The 24,958-nt window shown below is 42.2% G+C and overlaps 1 protein-coding gene across 4 annotated transcripts in view; it reads right to left on the bottom strand.

Annotated features, from left to right (window-relative positions):
* The window catches only part of SLC13A3 (solute carrier family 13 (sodium-dependent dicarboxylate transporter), member 3), a 130,368-nt gene that overhangs the window by 90,672 nt on the left and 14,738 nt on the right, over positions 1–24,958 (bottom strand). Inside the window, exon 1 of one of the 4 annotated variants that reach the window (XM_011928858.1) lies at positions 1,847–1,997. The exons of 1 other annotated variant lie outside the window; for it this stretch is intronic. Coding sequence is in view for 2 of the 3 variants with exons in the window: in XM_011928855.1 (XP_011784245.1) it covers positions 1,847–1,957 (111 nt within the window). In the remaining variant the exon portion in view is untranslated. Of the gene's footprint in view, positions 1–1,846; positions 1,998–24,958 lie in introns of those variants that run through there. 2 more of the 4 variants (XM_011928855.1, XM_011928857.1) reach the window with 2 other exon arrangements.

The raw sequence follows: 24,958 nt of genomic DNA, 5'->3' as shown, positions 1-24,958 counted from the left end.
GTTCATGCTCTTGCTAGAGAACAGAGCAGAGAGAAGCTATCGTGACCCCTGCTGAGAATAGAGACCCTGTGTTTTGTCTCTTCTTGCCGGAGAGCTCTGCCTAGGGCCTTGCAGACAGCAACCAGTCAAGGCTCAGCCACCTACACTTCCACCAAAGATGTTTCACAAAGCCTTACTCGACCTCTCACATCAATCCCAGAAGCTAGCAGTGTAATTGCTCCAGTTTACGGGGAAGCAAAACCCAAAGAGGAAAGGAGATTGGTCCAGGATGTTAAGATCCACAGGTCAGAAAGTGGCCTGGGGTGGGCTGGTTTTTGAAAAGGTGACCTCATCTTTATTCCATCATTTATTGTGTTTTTCTCTTTCATGTTGAGAAAGTCGAATAGCTTAGATAAATCCACACTATTGAACTTGCTCTGTGTTAGCCCTGGGTCTCCTTGGAACCACCTGGTGTCACCTTCTTACTGCATGTGCCCACGGAGGGCTCCTTCTTTCAGGAGAACCTCCCTGGTCTCAGCTGATCGGTGCTGGGTAATGCACCCTAAATTACACCTCCTCTTTACTTTTATTTTTGTGAACATTTAATATCTCACTGAGAGATGGTGAAGCAACTTCTTGGAGGTAGAAGCCTTATCTTATAAGCCTAGTGCCCTCTCATGATGCCCTGGCTGGGGTGGGCACAGGTGAAGGACCCAAAAGAGACCTGTGGTACCATCTCCTTCCAGCCCCTACTAGTGTTGATTTCAGTTATGACTCCCGAACTCCACCTGCGGTCTTTGATCTTATAGGTGTTACTTCCTCAGGGAGACTGAAAACAGCTAGGGTTCTGGATTCCAACAAGCCGCGGACTGAATACCGACACAGTCAGTTGCTGTGTGACTCTGAGCAAGTCACTTTCTCTCTCTGAGCCTTGGTTTTCTCCTCTGGAAAATGGGTCAAATAATCTTTCCCCTCTGAGAGGCATTGAAATGATTAAATAAAGTTATAAGCAAAAGGCAAATCCTCAACCCTAGTAAGCACTCATGAATCTTACCATCCTCATCATGTAAGGACCTGGTGCAGAAAAAGACCAGCCACTGCTTATTAGACATTTATTCTGTACCAGGTTTAGTTACCAGAGATTTACATATATTGCCCTATTGGTGGGCATTACCATTTCTCCCATTTTTACACATGACTAAACTGAAGTTCAGAGAGGTTAAGTGACTTGCCCCAGGTCAAACAGCGTGGCACACAGTAAGTGTTCACTGTGACTGTCAAGTGAAATGTGCAACACAGCACCAAGCACAGAATTAGACCTCAGGAAAGAAAGAATTCTGTTAGGCACAGTGGCTCACGCCTGTAATCCCAGCATATGGGAGACCAAGGTGGGAGAATGTCTTGATTCCAGGAGATCGAGACCAGCCTGGACAACATAGCGAGACCCTATCTCTATTTAAAAAAAAAAAAATTAGCTGAGCATGCACCTGTAGTTCTAGCCACTAGGGAGGCTGCGGAAGGAGGACCGCTTGAGTTCAGAAGTTGGAGGCTGCAGTGAGCTATGATCACACCACCGCACTCCAGCCTGGGTGACAGGCGAGAACCTGTCTCTGAAACGAAACGAAATTATTCCCAAGGAAGTGAGATCCAGAAGGCAGAGTGGGACTCAAGCTCTAAGGAGCAGCTGGGAAGAGGGAAGAGGCGTTAGGGGCATTCACAGCGGTCCGCGGCAGGTGCAAGGGAGGGAGGGCGAGGGGGTCTGCTAGAGCCTGTCTACACTGGGACCTCAGCGGTCTCCCAACTTGGAGGCTTGGGAGAAGATCCCGCCTGTGGCAGACCGGGGGCGCACAGGCGGAGGAGGCGTTACCTTGGGCGGGAGGGCGAAGACCACCGGCAGCAGCGCGAGCGGCGTGAACAGCAGCACCAGCAGCCGCCGCGCGCTCCACACCTTCTTGGCCGCTGCCGCTAGCGCCGCCATCAGCGCGATCTCCGGGCGGAGCGGGCCGGCCCGGGACTGCCCCGCCTGGCCCCGGCGCCGGCTTAAAGCCTGGGGGAGGGTCGGGGAGGGGACTGCGCTGGGGAACCCGCCCTCTCCCTGCTCCTCCTGGAAGAAAAGGGTGGTGCCTGCGCCCCTGGGACGGGGTGAAAGAGGCCTGGGAATGTTGGAGAAAGGTAGGCACGAGAACTAGCAACCGGGACCCTAGCCGCAGGGCAGCGTGGCCTTGGATCTCAGCCTCTCGGCTTCCCAGCAATGTGGCCTGAGGCAGCTGGCTTATCCTCGCCTCGCCTCTGTTTACTCGCTTGTGAGATGGCCGAGGATGACAAGGCGACGATTAAGGTGCGTACTCCTTTTACCTGGGTTCAAATCCTGGCACTGCCACTTACTAACTGCGTGGCCTTGAACAACAGCCTCTGAGCCTGAAAGTGGAGTGGTGATAATAATAGTCTACACTATGCAATACTATGCAGCCACCAAAAAGAAGGACATCACGTTTTTTTGCAGGAACATGGATGGAGCTGGAGGCCATTATCCTTAGCAAACTAACACAGGAACAGAAAACCAAATGCCTTATGTTTTCACTCATAAGCGGGAGCTAAATGATGAGAACACATGGACACATAGAGGGGAGCAACTGATACTGAAGCCTTTCGGAGGCTGGAGGGTGGGAGAAGACAGAGGATCAGGAAAAATAACTAATGGGCACTAGGCTTAATACCTGGATGATGAAATAATCTGTACAACAAATCCCCACGACACAAGTTTACCTATACAACAAACCTGCGCCTGTACCCCTGAACTTAAAATAAAAGTTAAATTTAAAAAAATAGTCTACACCAGGCAAGAAGGTTGTTAGGAAGTTTAAATGAGATAACACAGGTAATGTGATGAGTGCAGTGTCTGGCAGAGCATGTGCTCAATGGCAGTTACTGCTGTTGATGAGTTATTCTTTTTTTTTTTTTTTTTTTTTTTTTTTTGAGATGGCCCCCCTCCCGCCCAGGCTGGAGTGCAGTGGCACGATCTCGGCTCCCTGCAACCTCTGCCTCCCAGGTTCAAGCAATTCTTCTGCCTCAGCCTCCTGAGTAGCTGGGATTACAGGCGTGTGCCACCATGTCCAGCTAATTTTTTTTTTTTTTGTATTTTTAGTAGAGACAGAGTTTCACCATTTTTGACCACGCTGGTCTTGAACTCCTGGCCTTGTAATCCACCCACCTCAGCCTCCCAGAGTTCTGGGATCACAGGTGTGAGTCACCATACCCAGCTGAGTTATTTATTTTTTTTATTATTATTTTTTTTTTAAGGTGGGTGAGTCACTTCTATTCACTTCTATTTACTCTCAGGTAACCATACAGGAGTGCAACTTCAGGGTTGCCCAGTATTTGCAATGCTTAGCTTTTTAAGACACCGTCAACTTGTCTTCCAAAGTGATTGTACTATTCTGCATTTCCACCAACAATGTATGAATCATCCAATTTCTCCACATCTTTGCCAACATTTGGTGGTGTCACTGTTTATTTTAACCATTCTGACGGGGATGTAGTGATAGCTCGTTGTGGTTTTAATTTATATTTCCCTAATGGCTAGTGATGTTTAACATCTTTTCACATGCGAATTTGCCATCTCTATATCCTCTTTGGTGAACTATCTTTTCCTGTCATTTGCCCATTTTCTACTTGTATTATTTGGTTTTTTACTGTTGAGTTTTGAGGGTTCTTTGCAAATTCTAGATGTCAGTCCTTTGTCAGTCATGTTGTTGGCAAATATTTCTCCCCATCTGTAGCTTGTCTTTTCAGTCTCCTAACTATATATCACCAAGCAAACATTTCTAATTTTTATGTAGTTAAATTTATCAAATTGTTCCTTTGGATCATCGGGTTAAGCTCTCTGCATAGCCTTAGATCCCAAAGAGTTTCTCATGTGTTTAGCTTGTTTTGTTCTCACAGAGATGTCCAAGGGAGAGAATACAGTCATGGGTTCTCAGTTTCTGTTTCTGGATGGGCCAGTAAAGCCCCTTCCTCATCCCTCTTTTCCACTCATCACTAGAGACAGAAACTAAAAACCATGGCTTCAGCCTGCTAAAAGCCTAAAACAAATAAACAAACAAAAAAAGAACAACAACAACAAAATAAGGCAGGTTGGACAAGTTTGTCAGAAGTTTTACAGTTTTGAGGCCGGGCGCGGTGGTTCACGCCTGTAATCCCAGCACTTTGGGAGGCTGAGGCGGGCAGATCACGAGATCAGGAGATGGAGACCATCCTGGCTAACATGGTGAAACCCCGTCTCTACCAAAAATACAAAAAATTAGCCGGGTGTGGTGGTGGGCGCCTGTAGGCCCAGCCACTCGGGAGACTGAGGCAGGAGAAGGGCGTGAATCTGGGAGGCGGAGTTTGCAGTGAGCCAAGATAGTGCCACTGCACTCCAGCCTGGGTGACAGAGACAGACTCTGTCTCAAAAAAAAAAAAAAAAAAAACAAAGAAAAAAGAAAGAAATCGTTTTACAGTTTTGAAACACTGTATTCATTACAAAATAACTTCATTCTCTCCTCCCACAGCCTCTGGAAACCATCATTCTGCTTTCTGTCTCTAAATTTGATTAATCTGGACAACTCATACAAGTGGTATCATGGAATATTTATCCTTTTGTCACTAGCTTTGTGTCCTTAAGGCTCATGCATGTTGTAGCATGTGTCATAATTCCTTTTTAAGGCTGAATAATGTTCCATTGTATGGATATACCATATCGTGTTTATCCATTCATTTGTTGATAGACATTGGGTTGTTTCTACCTTTTGGCTATTGTGAGTAATGCAGCTATAAACATGGGTGTACAAAGAATATCTGTCTGAGTCCCTGCTTTCAGTTCTTTTGGGTATATACCCAGAAGTGGAATTGCTGGATCATAAGGTAATTCTGTGCTTTTTAAAAATTATTATTGAGAAATGGCCATACTGTTTTTCACAAAGGCTGCACTTTTTTACATTCGCATAAACAGTGCGCAAGGCTTCCGGTTTCACCACATCTTCACCAACACTTATTTTCTGTGATTTTTTAAATAATAGCCATCCTAATAGGTGTGAAGTGGTATCTCATTGTGATTTTGTTGTACGTTTCTCTAATGATTATTGATGTTGAACATCTTTCCATGTGTTTACTGGTCATCTATATCTTGTTTAGAGAAATGTCTATCCAGGGCCTTGGTCCGTTTTTTTAGCGTTTTGTTTTTTTGTGATTTGCATGGTTTTTTTTAGTAATTGTTCTAGGTATTACATTGTATGTACATAACTTATAAGTTATAATCCATTGGTATTGCCATTTTACCAATTCCAGTGAAGTATAGAAATCTTACTTCATGCCCCTTTGCCTTACTCAGTTTAAAATACTGCTTTCAATATTTTCTCTACATACATTTTCTAAATATATGGTTCTACCACATCAAAGTTTTAACATTTGCTTCAACTATCAGATACAATTTTTTTTTTTTTTTGACGTGGAGTTTTGCTCTTGTTGCCCAGACTGGAATGCAATGGCGCCATCTCAGCTCACTGCAACCTCCGCCTCCTGGGTTCAAGTGATTCTCCTGCCTCAGCCTCCTGAGTAGCTGGGATTACAGGCACCCACCACCATGCCTGGCTAATTTTCTGTACTTTTAGTAGAGACGGGGTTACACCATGTTGGCCAGGCTGGTCTCAAACTCCTGACCTCAGGTGATCAAGCAGCCTAGGCCTCCCAAATTGTTGGGATTATAGGCATGAGCCACCACACCTGACCAAGAACTTCCTTTAATCATTCTTTCAAACTAGGTCTGTCAGCAACAAATTCTCTTCGTTTTCCATCATCTGAGAAGGTCTTGATTGTCCCTTGGTTCCTATGTCAGTGGATATAGAATTCTGTTATTTTCTTTCAGTACTTGAGAAATGTTATGTACATACTTTCGGGCCTCCATAGTCTCTGGTGAAAACTCTGATATCATCTGAATTATTTCTTCTCCATAGGTAAGGTTCATTTCTCTTTCTCTTGAAAAAATCTTTTTCAAGATTTTTTTTTTTTTTGTCTTTTGTTTTGAGAAGTTTGGCCATGATATGTCTTGGTGTGGATTTATTTGGTTTATCCTAGTAATATTTGGAGTTCACTCAGCTTCTTGGTTCTGTAGATTTATATATATACGTGTATATATACACACACACGTATATATATACACACATACACACACATATGTATATATATGTATACACACATATACAGAAATAATGGCTGAAAACTTCCCAAATTTGGTTATATATATGTGTGTGTATGTATATACATATGTGTATATATACACACATATACAGCCATATAGATACATATATTTGTACATACATATATATACACACATACACACACACACACACATATATATATATAGCCAAATTTGGGAAGTTTTCAGCCATTATTTTTTTGAATAATTGTATGCCCCACCCTCTTTTTCATCTCCTTCCATAATTCCGGTGACACATCCCGGTGACACAGATGTTAGATATTTTGCTGTAATTCCCCCATCCCTGCAGCTCTGTTTACCTGTTCAGTCTATTCTCTCTCTGTTGTTCACATCGGGTAATTTCCATTGTTCCACATCCCAGTTCACTGATCCTTCTGCCCTCTCCATATGCTGTCGAACGCATCCGTTGTATAATATTTCTCAGTTATACAATTTTCATTTGATTCTTCTTTGTATCTTCTATTACTTTGCTAAGTCTTCTGGATCTTTGCTGAGGTTTTCTACTTTTTTCATTTGTTTCCAATGTGACACCATCACTGTCATCTTGACATTAAGCATCAAAAGTCAGTTTGACCAGCCTGGTCAATATGGCAAAACCTCATCTCTACTAAAAACAACAACAACAACAACCACAAAAAAAAACTTTTGAGAAAAAGTTTGAAAAAAAACTTTTTTTTTTTTTTTTTTTGAGACAGAGTCTCGCGCTCTATCGCCCAAGCTCCGTCCTGCCTCAGCCTCCCGAGTAGCTGGGACTACAGGCGCCCGCCACCTCGCCCGGCTAGTTTTTTGTATTTTTTAGTAGAGACGGGGTTTCACGGTGTTAGCCAGGATGGTCTCAATCTCCTGACCTCGTGATCCACCCATCTCGGCCTCCCAAAGTGCTGGGATTACAGGCTTGAGCCACCGCGCCCGGCCGAAAAAAAACTTTTATCATGATCTGAGACATCATCAGAGGACACTGAGCTTGTAAGATACGGCTTCTACCTCCAGGAAGTAGCTGGGTGGGATGGCATGCTTGTAATTCCAGCTACTCAGGAGGCTGAGGCATGAAAATCATTTGAACCCGGGAGGCAGAAGTTACAGTGAGCCAAGATTGCATTACTGCATTCCAGCCTGGATGACAGAGTGCGACACTGTCTCAAAAAATAAAAAAAGGCAGTTTAAGACCTTCCACTTATACAAGTGACTTTCGTTTGGGACCTGGACATTTTGGGTATTGTATTACAAGATTTGGGCTCTTATTTAAACCTTCTGTTTTTACTGACTTCTTTCAGTGCTCTTGCAAAGGAAATGGGGATGTCACCTCATTACCACCAGATGAAAGTAGAAGTCCAGTTCCCCACCTCATCCTCCATTAGTCTCTGAGGTGGGGGGAGGTGTTAGGCCATTTTTGCATTGCTATAAAGAAATATGTGAGGCTGAGTAATTCATAAAGAAAAGAGGTTTAATTAGCTCATCGTTCTGCAAGGCTGTACAAGAAGCATGGTGCTATCATCTGCTTGGCTTCTGGGAAGGCCTCGGGGAGATTTTGCTCGTGGCAGAAGGCGAAGCAGGAGCAGGCACGTCACATGGCCAGAGCAGGAGCAAGGCGGTGGGCGAGGTGGGGGGGTGGGGGGAGCGGTGCCACATACTTTTAAACAACCAGATTTCCTGAGAACTCACTCACATCTCAAGGACAGCACCAAGTCATGAGGGATCCAACCCATGACCCAAACACTTCCCACCAGGCCCCACCTCCAACATAGGGGATTATATTTCTTTTTTTTTTTTCAAGACAGAGTCTAGCTGTGTCGACCAGGCTGGAATGCAGTGGCGCCATCTCAGCTCACTGCAAGCTCCGCCCCCCGGGGTTCACGCCATTCTCCTGCCTCAGCCTCCCAAGTAGCTGGGACTACAAGTGCCCGCCACCACGCCCGGCTAATTTTTTTTTGTATTTTTAGTAGAGACGGGGTGTCACCGTGGTCTCAATCTCCTGACCTCGTGATCCACCAGCCTTGGCCTCCCAAAGTGCCGGGATTACAGGCGTGAGCCACCGTGCCCAGCCCGGGGATTATATTTCAACATGAGATTTGGACAGGACAAACATCGAAACCATCTCAGGGGGGTTCATTACTGCTGGGGAATGCTGGGAGTTCTAGCTCCCATCAGCCCTCTCCTGATACCTTCCTGGCTGGAGGAGTAGGAGTGCCTTGTTTTTGTTCCCCATGTGGCTTCCATTGACACTGAAGGAGGGTGGTGTCCTTGTTACTGCTGGGTGGTAGTTGCTTTGGAATACCGATACATGCAACACTATAGATAAATATCAAAAAAAATTACGCTATATGAAAGAAGCTGAACACATAAAAAAACTACATTCTGCATAATTATATTTATATGAAGAGTTAAAAGAGGCAAACTTTAGTTATAGAAATCAGTGATTGCTAAACAATGGGGGTTAAAAGGATCAGTTGGAAACAGCATGAGGAAATGTATAGGGTGATAGATGTATTCTGTTGACTGTGGTGGTGGTAATACAGTCGTATATAATTATTAAATTCCATCAAACTGATCATTTAAAATGGGTGAATTTTATTATATATAGTTATACTTCAATAAAGCCAGAAGTGCATTGAGGCCAGCTGCGGTGGCTCACACCTGTAATCCCAGTACATTGGGAGGCCAAGGCAGAAGGACCACTTGAGCTCAGGAGTTCGACACCAGCCTAGGTAACACAGTGAGATCCTGTCTCTAAATTTTTTCATAAAAATTTTTTTTAAAAAGTGATTGAGTATATTTAACGATAGAAAATATTCATTGGGTCAAGTTGGCTGATCGTGTTTTTCAAATTTAGATTCTTAAAATCTCCAATTTAATTGTGGATATGTCTATTTCTCACTTTAGTTCTGTCAGTTTTCACTTCATAGATTTTGAAGCTCTGTTGTTAAATGTGTACACACTTAAGATTGTTATGTCTTATTGGTGGATTCACCTTTCTATCATTCTAAAATCTTCCTCTTTATCACCATAGATGCCCTCTGTCTTGAAGTCCACTTTATCTGATATTTAAATAGCCACAGTAGCTTTCTTATGCTCAATGTTTGTATTATGTATCTTTTCCACATTTTTTTAACTGTCAACCTGTTTCTATATGTACAATGTGTTTATTGTATTCAGTGTATTGATGAACTTTGCTTTTTTATCTAGTCTAACATTCTCTGATACTTTAATTGGAGTGTCTAATCAATTTACATTTAATGTAATTATCTGGTTGGATTTAAGTGTCTCATTTTGCTATTTGTTTTCTATTTATCTTATTTGTTCTTTGTTACTCTCTTCCCTCTTTCTTTTGTATCAATTGATTATATTTTGGTGTATTTTATTTTATTTCCTCTATTAATTTTTTATTTTTTTGTTTTATTATTTTAGTGGTTTCTCTAGAGATTATGATATGCATCTTTATCACAGTCTACCTTCAAATAATGATATATTATTTTAGGAACAATATAAGAGCCATACAATAATGGTGGTCAAGTATAGTTGCTCATGCCTGTAATCCCAGCAATCTGGGAGGCTGAGGAGGGTGTCGCTTGAGTCCAGGAGTTCTAGACCAGCCTGGCCAACATGGTGAAACCCCATCTCTACAAAAAATACAAAACTTAGCCGATTGTGGTAGCAGGCACCTGTAGTCCCAGCTGCTTGGGAGGCTGAGGTGGGTGGGAGGATAGCATGAGCCTGGGAGGTAGAGGTTGCAGTGAGCTGAGATCATAGCACTGCACTCCAGCCTGGGTAACAGAGTGAGACACTGCCTAAAAAAAAAAAGAAAAGAAAAGAAAAAAGAAAGAAGAAAGAAAGCCTTACAATAATGGAAATAATATAAAAAATTCCATTTACCACCTTCTTCTCTTCCTTTGTACTTTTATTGTCTTTTTACATCTGTGTATTCTATAAACCCAAGTATGCGCTGAAGATAACTCGTGCTAGCTTATGAAAAATGACTGTTACTCTTTCAGAAAATTTGTAAGCCAGCTGTAGAACTGATGGTAGTATGAAATCACCTATAGTAAGACTATTTACACCATGAAATTAATAAAATTCATAAATAAGGGCTTTTATTCCAACAGCCAATTGTTAAACATTTACCAGAACACCAGTTTGAATTGCACAATATATTGTTTTAATTTTTTAAACAATCAATAGTCTTTAAAAGCCATGTATAAATTATATAAATAAAAGATAAATGTACTTCAAAAAGTATTTCGTATTTTCCCAAATACTTACCCTATCTCTTCATTTCTTCCTCCAGATCCAGGATCATTTCTCTTTCAGGTGCTAGCATTTCTTTTACCATTTTTTATAGTGCTGGTTTGTTGAAAGGAAATTCTCTCAGCTTCTGTTTATCTGAAAGTATCTTTATTTTTGCCTTTGTTTTTGAAGTTACTTCCACTGGATACAGAAGTCAAGACTGACAATTTTTTTTCTTTCAGCACTTAAAGATCTCATTCCACTGTGTTCAAGTTTATATTGTTTTTGGTAAGAAATTAGCCACCATTCATATCATCGTTCCTCTGTAAGTAATGTCCCGTTTTCACTCTGGCTACTTGTAAGATCTCTTTATCTTTCGCTTTTCAGCAGTTTGGCTGAAATGCTTAGGTGTAGTGTATCCCTTATATTTATTTACCTGGAATTTGCTGAGCTGCTTGGATCTGTGCACTGATGTCTTTGATCAATTTTGGTATATTTCCAGTCATTATCTCTTCAAATACCTCTTTTGCCCCATTCTCTCTCTCCTTTCCTTCTAGAATCCCGGTAACATTTATGTTAGAGCATTTGGTATCATCTTACAAATTTCAGACTCTTTGTTCTCTATTTTTTTTCACTTTTCTTCACTTTTTCACTTTTCTTCTCTACGTGTTTCAAACAGACGTTTTCTATTACCTGTCTTTACGGATTCCTGTCTTGGTTGTGCACAGTCTCTTATAGATCTAAGAGTCTCTTATAGAACTCTTATAGATCTTCATTTCTGATGTTGTATTTTTCATCTCCAAAATTTTCACTAGTTCTTTTAATAGTTTATAGGTCTCTGCGGAAGTTTTCCATTTGTTTATGCATGTTGTTCTTTAGATTCCTTCATTTTTAGCATTTTTATTGTAGATTTTTTAAGTCTCTGGGAATTCCAAAATCTAGGCCAAATCTGAATCTGCTTCTATTAATCTGCTTTTATCATTGTCTGTGTGTTTGCTAATCTTTGAATGTATTGTTGACATTTTTGTAAGAAAGAACAGTAGAGAATGAAGTAAATAATATTTACCTCCAGAAGGGGGTACTCCCCTTTTCTGGTAAAATTGATGGAGTATGGAGTTAACCAGTTTTACCTGCAGTATGGAGTTAATTGGTTTTACCTGTAGTATGGAGGTTAACTAGTCTTACCTGTGGTTGAACTGGGTTTCAGCTTTGGTGCAGTTTTAGTTTGTTTCAGTTCATCACTGGCTCCAAATGTTTTGAGGGTAGATTTATAACTTTTACTTCAGCAGGATCTGAGACCTGAGCACTGGTGAGATTTTAGGAATCTGCCTTTGCTTCCCAGAAGAGTTGCCCAATTTGGAAATGTTGGGAGTTCTCTCTCTCGTGTAGAGCCAAGTTACCATGGGGCTTTTTGGTCACTGGTACGTTATCTTTGTTCTCAAATCCTGCCCCCCATTTCCTGCACCTGGGAGGATTTTTTCAGCCTAGTTGTTCATCTGGCCTTTGGAGGGGGTTCTACACATTTTGAAGGCCTGGAATGACTGGTAGGGGTGTCTTCACTATCAGCTTCTGATAGTCAAAAGCCAGGCGTGCCTGGGAGGTGAGGGAATCTCTCAATTCTTCTACCTCAGGTTTTCTCTCTGTTCTCCTGACCTGCTCCCCGGTGCCTACTTTTGAGAGTGTCTTATACTTAAGAGAGGCCCTCTTGCTCTCAGGGGAATCCTTCTTAGCCCTCCTCTTATCACCTGTTTTGGTGTAATATCCCCGCACTTGATAAATCCCATGGAAAGACTTGGTGGGCAGATTCAGACCTATTCAGTGAGTAGAATTCATCTCCATTATAATCTACAGAGAAGCTCTCATGTTATTGAAAATTTAGCTAGTTTCTTCCTGCCCATCCATGGCAGGCTCCTCTTTCTCCAGCAGTTGTGCTAGGATTCGGAGCAGTTATGAGTCTCTTCTCCCCATGATGATCTTGGCATTTCCTCTTGGAGGTTAGCTCCTTCAGGTTTCTTTGTGTCCTCAGCCTTCCATGAAGTTTATACAACTATGATTTTATAGCCAATAAAGCCTATTTTGATGGGGTGATGTTAGAGCGGAAGCAACAGTCTCTTATCATTTCCTATACTAGAACCAGAAGTGGAACTCTTTCCAAAAAAATAGTAATAAAAACATGTTTCTAATAATGCCATCAGTTATTGTTGTAGTCTATCAAAACACCAGAATCATTGGGTCATTTCTGCCTATCATGAGAAACGTAAAGAATATTTCATATGGGGGAAAAACTCAGGTCTTTCAAGATTAAACTCCACATAAAATATAGAGACTTATGGGTACCCGATATAGCAGAGGAAAATGATATTACAAAAAGGAAGGAAGCACCTGCTATAGCAGGGCAAAGTTATATTACCAAAAGGAACTAAGCACACTGCTCAAACACTCTGGATCATTCAAGATGAACCTGAATCATCTTGAAATATAAAACAAGATCCAAAATGTTCTGATCAGAAGTCAGCCAGTTTGGTAACTCAGCTCCTACAGGCATAGCATGTTTGAGACAGCACTCTTTTGCTTTTGAGTCTGGGTGAGATTACCAAATGCCGATTAATAATTTTTTCTTTGTTGTTGTATCTAGGAAGGGGTAAAAATTAGAACCTTGCAAAGTTCTGAAAATATACATAAGAAACAAAGTAAATTCTATGAGTTCAGCACTTTTGTAACTGACCTTGGTATAAAGATATGAATTTATAAGTCTTATCAGCAATGAATTCGTGTATATTTGATCTGCTGTTTAATATGCTTGAACCATTTGAAATAATCTGCTTGGGGGCCGGACACGGTGGCTCACACCTGTAATCCCAGCACTTTGGGAGGCTGAGGTAGGATTGCTTGCGACCAGGAGTTTGATATCAGCCTGGGCAACATAGTGAGATATCATCGCTATTTTTAAAAATAAAATAAAATAAAAAAGAATCATCTTAGCTGGGTGCAGTGGCTCACACCTGTAATTTCAGCACTCTGGGAGGCCGAGGCAGGAGAATCATTTGAGCTCAGGAGTCTGAGAACAGCCTGAGCAACATAATGAGACCCTGTCTCTACAAAAAAAAAAAAAATTAATTAGCAGGGCATGGTTGTGCATGCCTGTAGTCTCAGCTACTTGAGAGGCTGAAGTGGGAGGATTGATTAAGCCCCGGAGGTGAGGGCTACAGCAAGCTATAATTGTGCCACTATACTCCAGCCTAGGTGACAGATCGAGACCCTGTCAAAAAAAAAAAAAAAAGTTGGGGGGGGCTTTACTAAGATTTGTAATTGCAGTTTATATTCTACAAGGGAATTTAATCAAGTTTGCGATCTATGTCAAATGCAAGGAATGTTGGCTTTCCAGCTTATTTATTCATGAATAATAATGGCCACACTCACTACATGTTTACTCTAGTTCAGGTCCTATTCTAAGAGCTTTACATGATTTAATTCATTGAACATTATATAACCCTATGAAATAGGTTCTGTTATATTCCCATTTTGCAGAGGAGGAAACTGAGGTACAGGGAAATTGAGTAACTTATCCAAGGACACACAGCTGTTGAGTGGGAATTTAAACCCAAGCAATTTCACTGCAGAGTCCCCATGCATAACTGACACTACACCGTAATAACTCTAGTAGAGGTGTTTATTAGATCTGGGCAATATGACTTTAATACTGAGCATTGAACAAAGTAAAGCAGCAGTGAGTATTCTCCATGCACCAAATCCCTGAAAGTATTAATATTAAAGGAGTTGTCAACAATTTGACTGTATTCACTCAAGAGGCTGTTTCCCAATACTCATTCCCCTCAGACAACAAGGGTGCTACCTGCACTTCTTTAAACTTCTAGCACGTGGTTCTCAACCCCGGCTGCAGATTGGAATCGCCTAAGGAGCATTAACAGTGCTGATGCTCCATCCTCAGAGAGTCTGATTTCATTGTCTAGGATGTGGCTTGGGCATCAGGATTTTTTTTAAGCTCCAAGCAGATTCTAAAGGGTAGCTTGGATTCAGAACCACTGTCCCTAAAAATCTAATTCATGCTTTGCCAGATTCTGGGGAAACCTGGGAAATGTGAACTGGCTTTTTATCATATCACGTCTAAAGGCTGAAGCAACCCTCCTGAGTTAGTACAGAATCTTGACACCCAACAGCTCTGGGGCCTGGGCATGGTCTATGCTAGATGCCTTGTCAATGTTTACTTAACTATTAATAATATTTGAATACCTACCAGACTTGGTTTTGCTCATTAGTAAACTTGGGATTAATGAGACATACCTTTCATCATGTGTTTTATTCAACACTTGCTATATGGCAACTATACACCAGGCTGTATATACAGTAATGAATAAGACTAAAAAATTAAAATCCCTGACCTCATGGAACTTACATGATGGCAGATGCAAATAATAAACAAATAAATGAGTAAAATGTATTATAATCAAAAGATGAAAATATGACAAATCTGGGAAGAAAACACAAGGAAGCAGCAAAGGGAAGTTGACAGTGATGCTTTGGAGGTGCTCTTGTAGATAAGGTGGTCAGGGAAGCTGTCCACGTAAAGGACCCTAAGTTAAACTGAGACCTAAAGAAAGTGAACAAATGAAATTCTGGGTATGCAAAGGAAGCATTCCAGGAAGAAGGAGAAGTCAAATGCAATGGCTTTGAGGCAGCAGCCAACATGACAGGTCTTAGCATCATCAAGGAACTGGAGTGCAAAGACAGGGTCACAGCCAGCCAGCAAGGACTCAAAGTAGGATCCCGAAAGCCCAAGTAAGGATTTTCACACTCAGTGACCAGGGCAGCCATTGTAGAGATTTGAGAAGAATGGCATATTCTGCTTTCATTTTTTAAAAAAAGTCAGTGTTACTGAGATACAGTTCATATAGCATATAATTCACCTATTTAAAAGTGAGTATGTCAATTAGCCAGGCATGGTGGCATGTGCCTGCGGTCCCAGCTACTTGGGAGGCTAAGACAGGAGGATCACTTGAGCCCAGGATGTCAAGGCTGCAGTGAGTGGTGTTTGCATCACTGCACTCCAGCCTGGGCAATACAGCAAGCACTGTCTCAAAATATATATATATATGTGTGTGTGTAATTTAATGATTTTTCAGGACACTGACAATGCAACCATCACTACAATCAATTTAAAACATTTTCATCACCTCAAAGGGAAACCTCATGCCCACTAATGGTCACTCCCTATCTCCCCCCAACCTCCCCAGTCCCAGGCAACTACTAAGATACTTTCTGTCTGTATAGATTTGCCTATTCTGGACATTTCATATAAATGGAATCATATAATATGTGGTCCTTTTGTGTCTGGCTTCGCTGACTTAACATAATGCTTTCAAGATTTATCTCTGTCATAGCGTGCATTGGTACTACATTTCTTTTTATTGCTGAATAATATTGTATGGGTGTATCCTACTTTATTATTCATTCATCAGTTAATACACATTTGGACTGTTTGAACTTTCTGGCTATTATGAATAAATGCTGCCTTGACCATTAGTGTACAAGTTTTTGGACATGTTTATATTTTTCTTAGGTACATACCTAGGAGTGAAATTTCTGGGTCATATGGTAAGTAACTCTATGTCTAAACTTTTGAGGAACTGCCCGGCTGTTTTCCAAGGTGTCTGCACTATTTTCCAATCCCACCAGCAGTGTATGAAGATTCCAGTTACTCTACATTTTCCCAGCACTTGTCATTATTTACCTTTTTAATGATAGCCATCCTAGTACATGTGTTTTTTTTTTTCAAAGATACCTCAGGCTAAGACGATGGTGGCTTGGACCAGATTAGTAACGGCAGAGGTGGTAGGAAAGAATTCAATTCTGGATATACTTTGCCAGCAGAGCTGGCAGGTCTTGCTGAAACTCTGATGAGGCTATGAGAGAGAGGAACTGGTACTGGGATCAAATATGAGATGGTGGGATATTTCTCAAAGTGTAAGAGGAATACTAGTGAGGAAACACAGATAATTTCATGTCAGATATTTAAATAACATTGAATCACAGAAAGTGAAAGTCATCCTGTGTAACTTTTCTTTAACTCCTCATTATACCATGGAGAGAGTCTCAGTTGGGTGTCAGTATCCCTTTAAGACCTCATCACCTATAAATCTTCCTTTGTAACAGACAGAAAAGGGTTTGGAGTCAGAAACATTGGCCTCTTGCTGAGCCAGGCAATATCGTTTTATTTTTATTTTATTTATTCTTATAATTACTTTTAGCTTAAGGAGAGTGATTTTTGGTTTTGGTTTTGGTTTTGTTGCTTTTTTGTTGTTGTTGTTGTTGTTGTTGTTGCTTTGAGACAGGGTCTCATTCTGTTACCCAGGCTGGAGTGCAGTTGCATGATCATGGCTTACTGCAGCCTTGACTTCCCTGGGCTTAAGCAATCCTCCCACTTCAGCATCCTGAGTAGCTGGAACTACAGGCACACACCACCATACCTGGCTAATTTTTTTAATTTTTTGTAGAGATAGGGCCTTGCTATGTTACCCAGGTTGGTCTCGAACTCCTGGGCTCAAACGACCCTCCTGCCTCAGCCTCTCAAAATGTTGTGATTATAGGCATGACCCACCACACCTGTCTGAGATTTTTGTTTTTTATTAAAGCCTATGACTTTTTTAAAAAGCTCTCTGTTTAATTTAAATCTATTTAAGTTTACAATGTAAAGCAACTCAAAGAAAAATGCCAAGTAACTTGGAGTGCAGGGAGTACATGGCAATGGCAAAATTCCGAAAATTTGAGGCCAAAATCTGAAATTTGGGAGACCACGAGATAGCAAGAGAAAAACCCAGGAAAGGGTGTGGCACTCACTTCCTATCTAGATCATGCTGATGCTGTTCCTATAAACCCTGAGGGCAACTTATTTCCCAATGGATCCATTCCAATCTATGATGAAACTGTCTTCCGTGACCTTTCAGGTTGGGACTTGATCCTGAGCCAGCCCAATAACCGGCTTCATCAAAGTCTCCAGACAACATTGTATGGAGGGACAAAGGCCCTCCAGAGAACACTTTGGACCTTCAAAGTCTGGGCATGGGAGTACGCTAAACCGGAAAAGCTGTTTCTAGAGAACTGGACTCATTGACATCAAAGGCACTCTGGTCCATGCCCCAAAGTCTAAGTAGAGGTAGCTGAGACCAGGGCATATTTTACTGGTGGGCCTGGGTTGGGTTCCCTGTTCCAGAACCAGCTAAGATATTAAGAGTACAATATTTGGCATTAGAGCAGAGGTTTCAATCTGGTGGCTCAAATGTAGTCATCATCATAACAATATTAATATTACTGAGAACATATACTCCACTTATTATTTGCCAGGCTCTGTTTTCAGTACTTTACCTGTCTTAACTCATTCCATCCTTATAAAATCCATCTGCTTTACCTATGTGAATCTGTCACCCCTGCATTAGACAAAGCTACATTCAAATTCTGGCTGGGCCACTTGCTTGTTGCTGAGCAGGAGGTTTCACCCAAACTGAGTTTCCTCATCTGAAACAAGAACTATAATGTGCACAGGCATATCTCGTCTCATTGTGTTTTACAGATATTGCATTTTTGTGACAACCCTACAGTGAGCAATTATCCTGGCATCATTTTTCCAACAGCATGTGCTCACTTCATGTTTCTAGGTCACATTTTGGTAATTCTTGCACAATTTCAAACTTTTTTTATCATATCTGTTATGGTGATCTGTGATCAGTGATCTTTGAAGTTACTATTATAATTGTTTTGAGGTGCCATGAACTGTGCCCATATAAGATGGCAAACTTAGTGGAAAAATGTTGTGTGTGTTCTGATTGCTCCACTGACTGGCTGTTCCCCAATCTCTCTCCCTCTCCTCAAGCCTCTCTATTTTCTGAGATACAATACTATTGAAATTAGTCCAACTAATAATCCTTCAATGGCCTCAAAGTATTCAAATGAAAGAAAGAGTCATACATCTCTCACTTTAAAATCAAAAGCTAGAAATGATTACGTTTAGTGAGGAAGGCACGTCAAAAGTCAACGCAGGCCAAAAACTAGGCCTCTTGTGCCAAACAGTCAACTTGTGAGTGTAAAGGAAAAGTTCTGGAAGGAAATTAAAAGTGCTACTCCAGTGAACACACGGATGATAAGAAAGCAAAACAGTCTTATTGCTATATGGAGAAAGTTTTAGTAGTCTAACATAGAAGATTAAACCAGCCACAACATTCCCAAGCCAAAGCCTAATCCAGAGAAAGACCCTAACTCTCTTTAATTCTATGAAGACTGAGAGAGGTGAGGAAGCTGCAGAAGAAAAGTTTGAAGTTAGCTGAGTTCATGAGGTTTAAGGAAAGAAGCCATCTGCATAACATAAAAGTGCAAAGTGAAACAGCAAGTGATGAAGTAGAAGCTACACCAAGTTAACCAGAAGATCAAGCTAAGGTCACTGATGAAGATGACTACACTGAACAACAGATTTTCAACATAGATGAAATACTCTTCTATTGGAAGAAAATGTCATCTAGGACTTTTATAGCCAGAGAGAAGTCGATGCCTGGCTTCAAAGCTTCAAAGGACAAGTTGACTCTCTGGTTAGGGCCTAATGTAGCTGGTAACTCTAAGTTGAAGCTTTGCTCATTTACCATTCTGAAGATCTTAAGGCCCATAAGAATTATGCTAAATCTATGCTGCTTACACTCTATAAATGGAGCAACAAAGTCTAGATAACAGTACATCTGTTTACAGCATGTTTTACTGAATATTTTAAGCCTACTGTTGAGATATACTGTTCAGTAGACTGTGGAAGGGAATTCTTAAAGAACTTCCACAGTCAATGAATGGCTTGACCAACATTAATTTTCATTCCTTACTAGGTATGTCCATTGGACAGATAAGGAAACTGAGACTCAGAGGGATTAAGACATTTGTCTCAGGTCACACAGCTGGTGCATGATAGAGCTGAAATTCCAATGATACACACTGCTACTCCCATATCCCCACACAAATACTGAGCTCTTTTTCTTGTTGGAGTCATCAGAAGATCAAGAAGTTATTATGTGTGTTGAGTGAAGGAATATAAGACATGGCCTGAAATCCAGAGACACACTTCAGCTAAAGGAGAAATCTTGTGTTCCACCCCTCTCCCCCGACCCCCTGCCTCACTTAACTTCCTTTTAAAGATTGTCAGAGATAGGTCAAGCCCTTTAATCAAGGCATCCTATACCATTAATTGAGCACTTACTATGCCCCAGACACTATGCTCAGTGCTTCCTCAGCTTTTCTCATTTTATTTTTACAACCACCCTTCCAGATGGGTGTGATTACCTTTGTTACAGAGGAAGAGACTAAAATTCAGAGATGTGTCTTCTGACTCCAAAGTCTGTGTTGCTAACCCTCAACTAGACTGTTCCCAAGCCTGCCATCATGCCCACCTTAGGGCAAAGTTAGAAAAATCCCAGGTTGATGGGAGCTATTGGCAAGATACCACATAAGCTGGGTGGGTCTCACCACTGGCAACCAAGGCAAATTAGAGAATGTGACTCAAGGTACTCATAATTTTATTATACTACCATTTGTATAAATAATAAATACCATTTTTGAGGGACAATGCCTACAATTTATAAAATTCTTTTCTAAGCACTATGCTAAGAACATTATACAGACATTTCCTGATTGTTGATGGTTAGACTTAGAATTTTTCAACTTTACAATGGATTTACTGAGAGTATTAAGTGCCTTTTTAACTTAAGATATTTTCAACTTACAATGGGTTTATTGAGGGGTAACACCATTGTAAGTTAAGAAGTATCTGTATAGAAATACATATAAAACTTCATACTGCCCAGTGTATAAAGAAAGAAAAAAAATACATGCATACTTAACAATGCAGACAGATAAATAAAAAATTGTTTACCTTGCTTGTCTCCTAGAAGGTGCACTGGGAGGCTTGGGAGGCTGGTATAGCAGGGATCACTCATATGCAGCTTCCTTTGGACCTTAGTGCCACTTCCCTGGAATACATGACCAGCTTTAAAAACAATTCTCAGGCTTCCCTACAGTTGGTGTATCTATATGATTAAGATCTGGCCAATGGGAAGTTAGTAGAAGTTGTTATGTGGGACATTTAGGACTGTGTCTTTAAAGGAGCATACCCTTTTTTTCTTTCCTCTCCCTTCTTTCCTGACTCATGGCTTGGGCTCCAGCAACCATCGTTGATCAGGAAGTGTAAGGGATATGTTATCCTGGTGGCCTCCACAGACCCATGCCTCCTGGTATTCACACCATTATGTAGTACCCTCCCACAGTGACTCTGGGCTTGGCTGCGTAACTTGCTTTGGCCAATGAGACACCAGAAAATGTGATGCAAACAAAGGCTTAACAATCACTTGCACATTAGGGCTTGTCTTCTTTAAACATTCCCTCTTGGCAGCCAATGTCACACCATAAAGAAGCATGGACTAGACTACTAAATGATGAAAGACTCCACAGAGAGGGGCCCTGAAAGACAGGAAGCTATTTTGGATGTCTCAACCCCAGCAGAGCTCCCACTAAATGCAGCCCCCTAAGTGATCTCAGCTGCACCATGTGGAGCAGAAGAACCACCCAACTGAGCCCAGTCAATCATGGAATTATGAGAAATAAGATAATGTTGTTGCAAGTTGTGAGGTGATTTAATACAGAAATCAACATGAACTGACCTTGAGAATGAAATGTACACACTAAGTATGCAAAAGGAGAAAGATGGGAGTTGGGATCCTTCATGAATTCATGGAACCACCTCTGCACTTTGTTTACAAGGCAGTAGAAAACCTAGTATGTTGAGCCTTATGTGTCTATGTTTTCAGTTGTGTGTGACTGAAGTTGTTATGCTGGGGACAGGAGCAAGTGGAAGACTTATTTGCACATCATACTCTGTTATGAGTGTTGGAATGCACTGCCCAGTGCCCCTTTAGGAATAAAAAACTCCATCTGCTGGGAATGCTTCCAGTAGTCAATTCTTGGCTATGATCCCATTTGATAATTGCCTCAGCAAACAGTGCCACGTTAGCCAAGGTCATATTTCCTTCCCAGAGTGGCTGACATCCAGTTACTGACTGAAGCAGGAATACAAGTGCCCAGCCTCCTCACCCCAACTTGAGACAACTTTGAGGGCCATCCCCCTTCAGAGCACTCATGCAATTGGTCAAGGCCTCTGTCTAGGTTGCATTTCAGCTCAACATCTCCCTTCACCCTACAGTTGTCCCTCCCCTCCCTTCCCCTTCCCTCCCCTCCCCACCCCTCCCCTCCCTTTCCCTTCCCTTCCCTTTCCTTCCCTGGATGTGGATCCCAAAGGCATGCCCTAATAAATTTCCTGCACACTAGTCTCCAAATCCTGGAAAACCCAACCTACAACACAGTGTTTCTCAACCATTTGAATGTTATAGTATATGTCTGTACTGCTCATTTAAAAAAAAAAAAAAAAAGGTATATAAGACAGAGTTCATATGTAGAACCAAATCACAGTGTGGGTTCTCTAGGAAACAGGGGGTTAGGAGTGTGTAAGATTTATTGGGAATAACACCTGTGAAAAGGAAAAGGAACAGGGAGAAGCAGGATTGGGCAAAGGGAGCCACCAGGCAGCATTCAGGCACAAAAAAGTCTCTGCCATCACAATGGAGAGCCCCAAGCAAAGCTCACCCACTGGAGGAGTCTTGCACCAGATGGGTAGATACTTGTACCCTCATCTTGCTCAACCAGCCTCTGAGCTGAGGGCCTCCCTGAGAAGAGCATTACTTTGACTTGAAAACCAAGGCAGTCCCCAAAGGAGCTAATAATGGCTGGGCAGCAAGTCCCAGTTTGAAGGGGAATCCAAGCTGCACATATCTATGACTCCCACTAGCTAGAGGGGCTTTTTCATAGTCATCCAATCTGATACACCTGTCCCACTTAACAGGTAAACAAACAGGGTCACAGTGTCTGTTCCAATACCACCCAGAGAGTCAGAGTCTGAATTATGGCCAGTTCCCAGTCCAGGGGTCCTTCCACTAGACTTCAAGCCAACTCATGTGAAGAGAAGGAAAGCGTGGCTTTGAACTTCCAGTAGGCAGAGGTCATGCCTGCTCAGACACAGCTGTCTCTCCACTGCCTGGCACATGAGTTGGGTTGAATTGAATTGATGTGCAAATCCCAACATTTGGTAACCTCTCACCAGAAGGCTGGGCTGTCAGCATTCCTGGTGTTCCTCGTGCTGCACCAACCAGCAGTCATTCATACCCAAGCTCTGCTGAGCCCATGGTAACAGGAGTATGTATTTTGGAATCACCTATTCATTTATTCATTCAGCAAACATTTACTGAATTCAAACCTGTACCAGACACTGTACTGGACACTGGGGATCTGACATGAAATGAGGCAGGCAGCATCCTTCCTTCATGCAGCTCCCCATCTAGTGGGGTACGCAGTTCAAACGCCAGTCCATATGTGGTTATAAAACATAGCCACAAATCCTGTGACACCCTTTCCACTGGGAGGCAGTTTCTATGCCCTTTCCTGATGAACCTAGGAGAGCTTCTGACTGCTTTGACCAACAGCTTACCATGGAAGTGACCCAATATGGCTTCCAGGGCATGAATAAGGCCACACAGCTTCTGCCTGATTTCTAGAACACTTGTCCTTGGAAACCTGGACTACTGCCCTGAGGCTGCCATGCTGGAGAGGTCATGAGTATCTGCTCTGGTTGACAGCTGAGCCCAGACTTCCAGCCAGCCCCATCAAGGCACAAGACACATGAGTGAAGCTGTCTTAGGCCCTCCAGATGAGCTCATCTGATGGCTGAGTGACCCTGAGTGACATTCCTCAATGCCATGGAGAACAGAAGAATCACCCAGCTGAGCCCCACTCTAATTCTTGCCCCACAAAATCATGATATATTACTGCATGATTATTGTTTAAGTTTGGGGGGTAGTTTGTCAAGCAGATGTTTAACACTGAAACTGTGTACCTGGTGGGCTCATATCACCCTTCTGAGCCTCCATGGCCTCGTGGAAAATGTAGATAATGGAAACAACTACATTATAGGTTTATGATAAGGCTCAAAGAACGAAAAGCTAGGCACTGTTAAGTGCTTTTCCTGTTTATTCGTTTAACACAGGACCAGGTACCTATCAACCCCTAATTACAGGAAAGTATGATTTCTAATTGGGAAATAACACGCTATGTGAGGTATGAATAAATGTATTAACTATGGTCATCAGCCCAGTTATGGAGGCTTGCTGTGTGCCAAGCACAGTACTAGGCATTTACATGAACGATCAGGTCCTGTCTGGTCCTTCAGCCCTCCCTCCCTTCCCTTCCATTGCTGGGGACTGTCCTCTTTGCAGTCTTCTTTCTGCTCCTTGAGCATAGCAAGTTCTCTGCTTTTACAAATGCTCAGTCTGCCTGGATCTCCCTGTGCACCCTTCCCAAGCTCCCGCCACCACCACCATGACTGGTTCCTTCTACTCACTCAGTCCTCAGCTCAAATGTCACCTCCTCAGAGGGTCCCCACCCCTGACCTCTTGATCTAATAAAACGCAGCCTTCCTGAAGTCCACGTCACTCACCCTGTACAAAATCCCCAAGTTATTTCTTCATAGCATGATTCGTCGTCTGAAAGTGTTTACCACTAGGTTAAACTCCAGGGGAACGAGGGAGTCCCAGTCGCCCCCTGCCACTCTCCCAGTGCCTGTAACATGGAGAGAAGCAATAAATATCGAAGGATGAAACATGTTCTACATCATTGGGTTTTATTGTTAGAAATACCAGTAAAAATCATGACTATCGTTCATTCAACAAGGATTAATTGAGCACCTATTGTGTACTAGGCATCATTCTGGGTGCTGTGGATACAACAGTAATCAAATCAGACACTAGTTTTGTTCTCACAGAGTTTTCATTTTAGTAGCTCTGTGGTAAGATACATGTGTGAAATACACAGCACGTCACATGGAATTTAGTGCTATGAAGAAAAATAAGGTAGGCAGTGGGAGAGTATGAGGGGAATCTTGGCACCAAATTCCATTCTTCCCTCCACAGAAGGGACTTTCGGTTCCCCTCCCCTCCACCCCCGCACCCTGACCCCCATACCCCATCAACATCTCTCAGTGTGACATTTTGTTTGAGGTCTCTGCAGCTCCAAGAACAATATTGGCTTTGATGCAGGTCCCAGCAGAGAGCCCTCAGACTGGAGTGGGGTTTAATTCCCCCTTCTTTCCCCTGGAGGGGGATGTCAAGTAGTTTGGCCTTGCGGGGCCTTTCCTCACTATGGGGAAGGAGGCAGGCCTGGGCCTTCCTGGCTTGGAACGTTGACTAACCCTGGGTTCTGGGCCATCCCCTGGCCTCCTCCATCCCTGGCAAAGAGTTAAGGTTTACAAACACGGAGAGGCCTTTGATCGGCAGCAGACCCCCAGTGTTCTGTTTTTTGTTCCAAACCTCAGGCCAGGACCATACTCTGTTTTGCCTCCAGCAGGGGAGACAGTGGGTAGGC

The sequence above is a fragment of the Colobus angolensis genome, unplaced genomic scaffold, assembly GCF_000951035.1.
Source record: "Colobus angolensis palliatus isolate OR3802 unplaced genomic scaffold, Cang.pa_1.0 Scaffold8, whole genome shotgun sequence".
NCBI classification, from domain to species: Eukaryota; Metazoa; Chordata; class Mammalia; order Primates; family Cercopithecidae; genus Colobus; species Colobus angolensis.
Note: the sequence above shows the minus strand (reverse complement) of the source record. Positions and strands in the feature narration are given on the sequence as shown.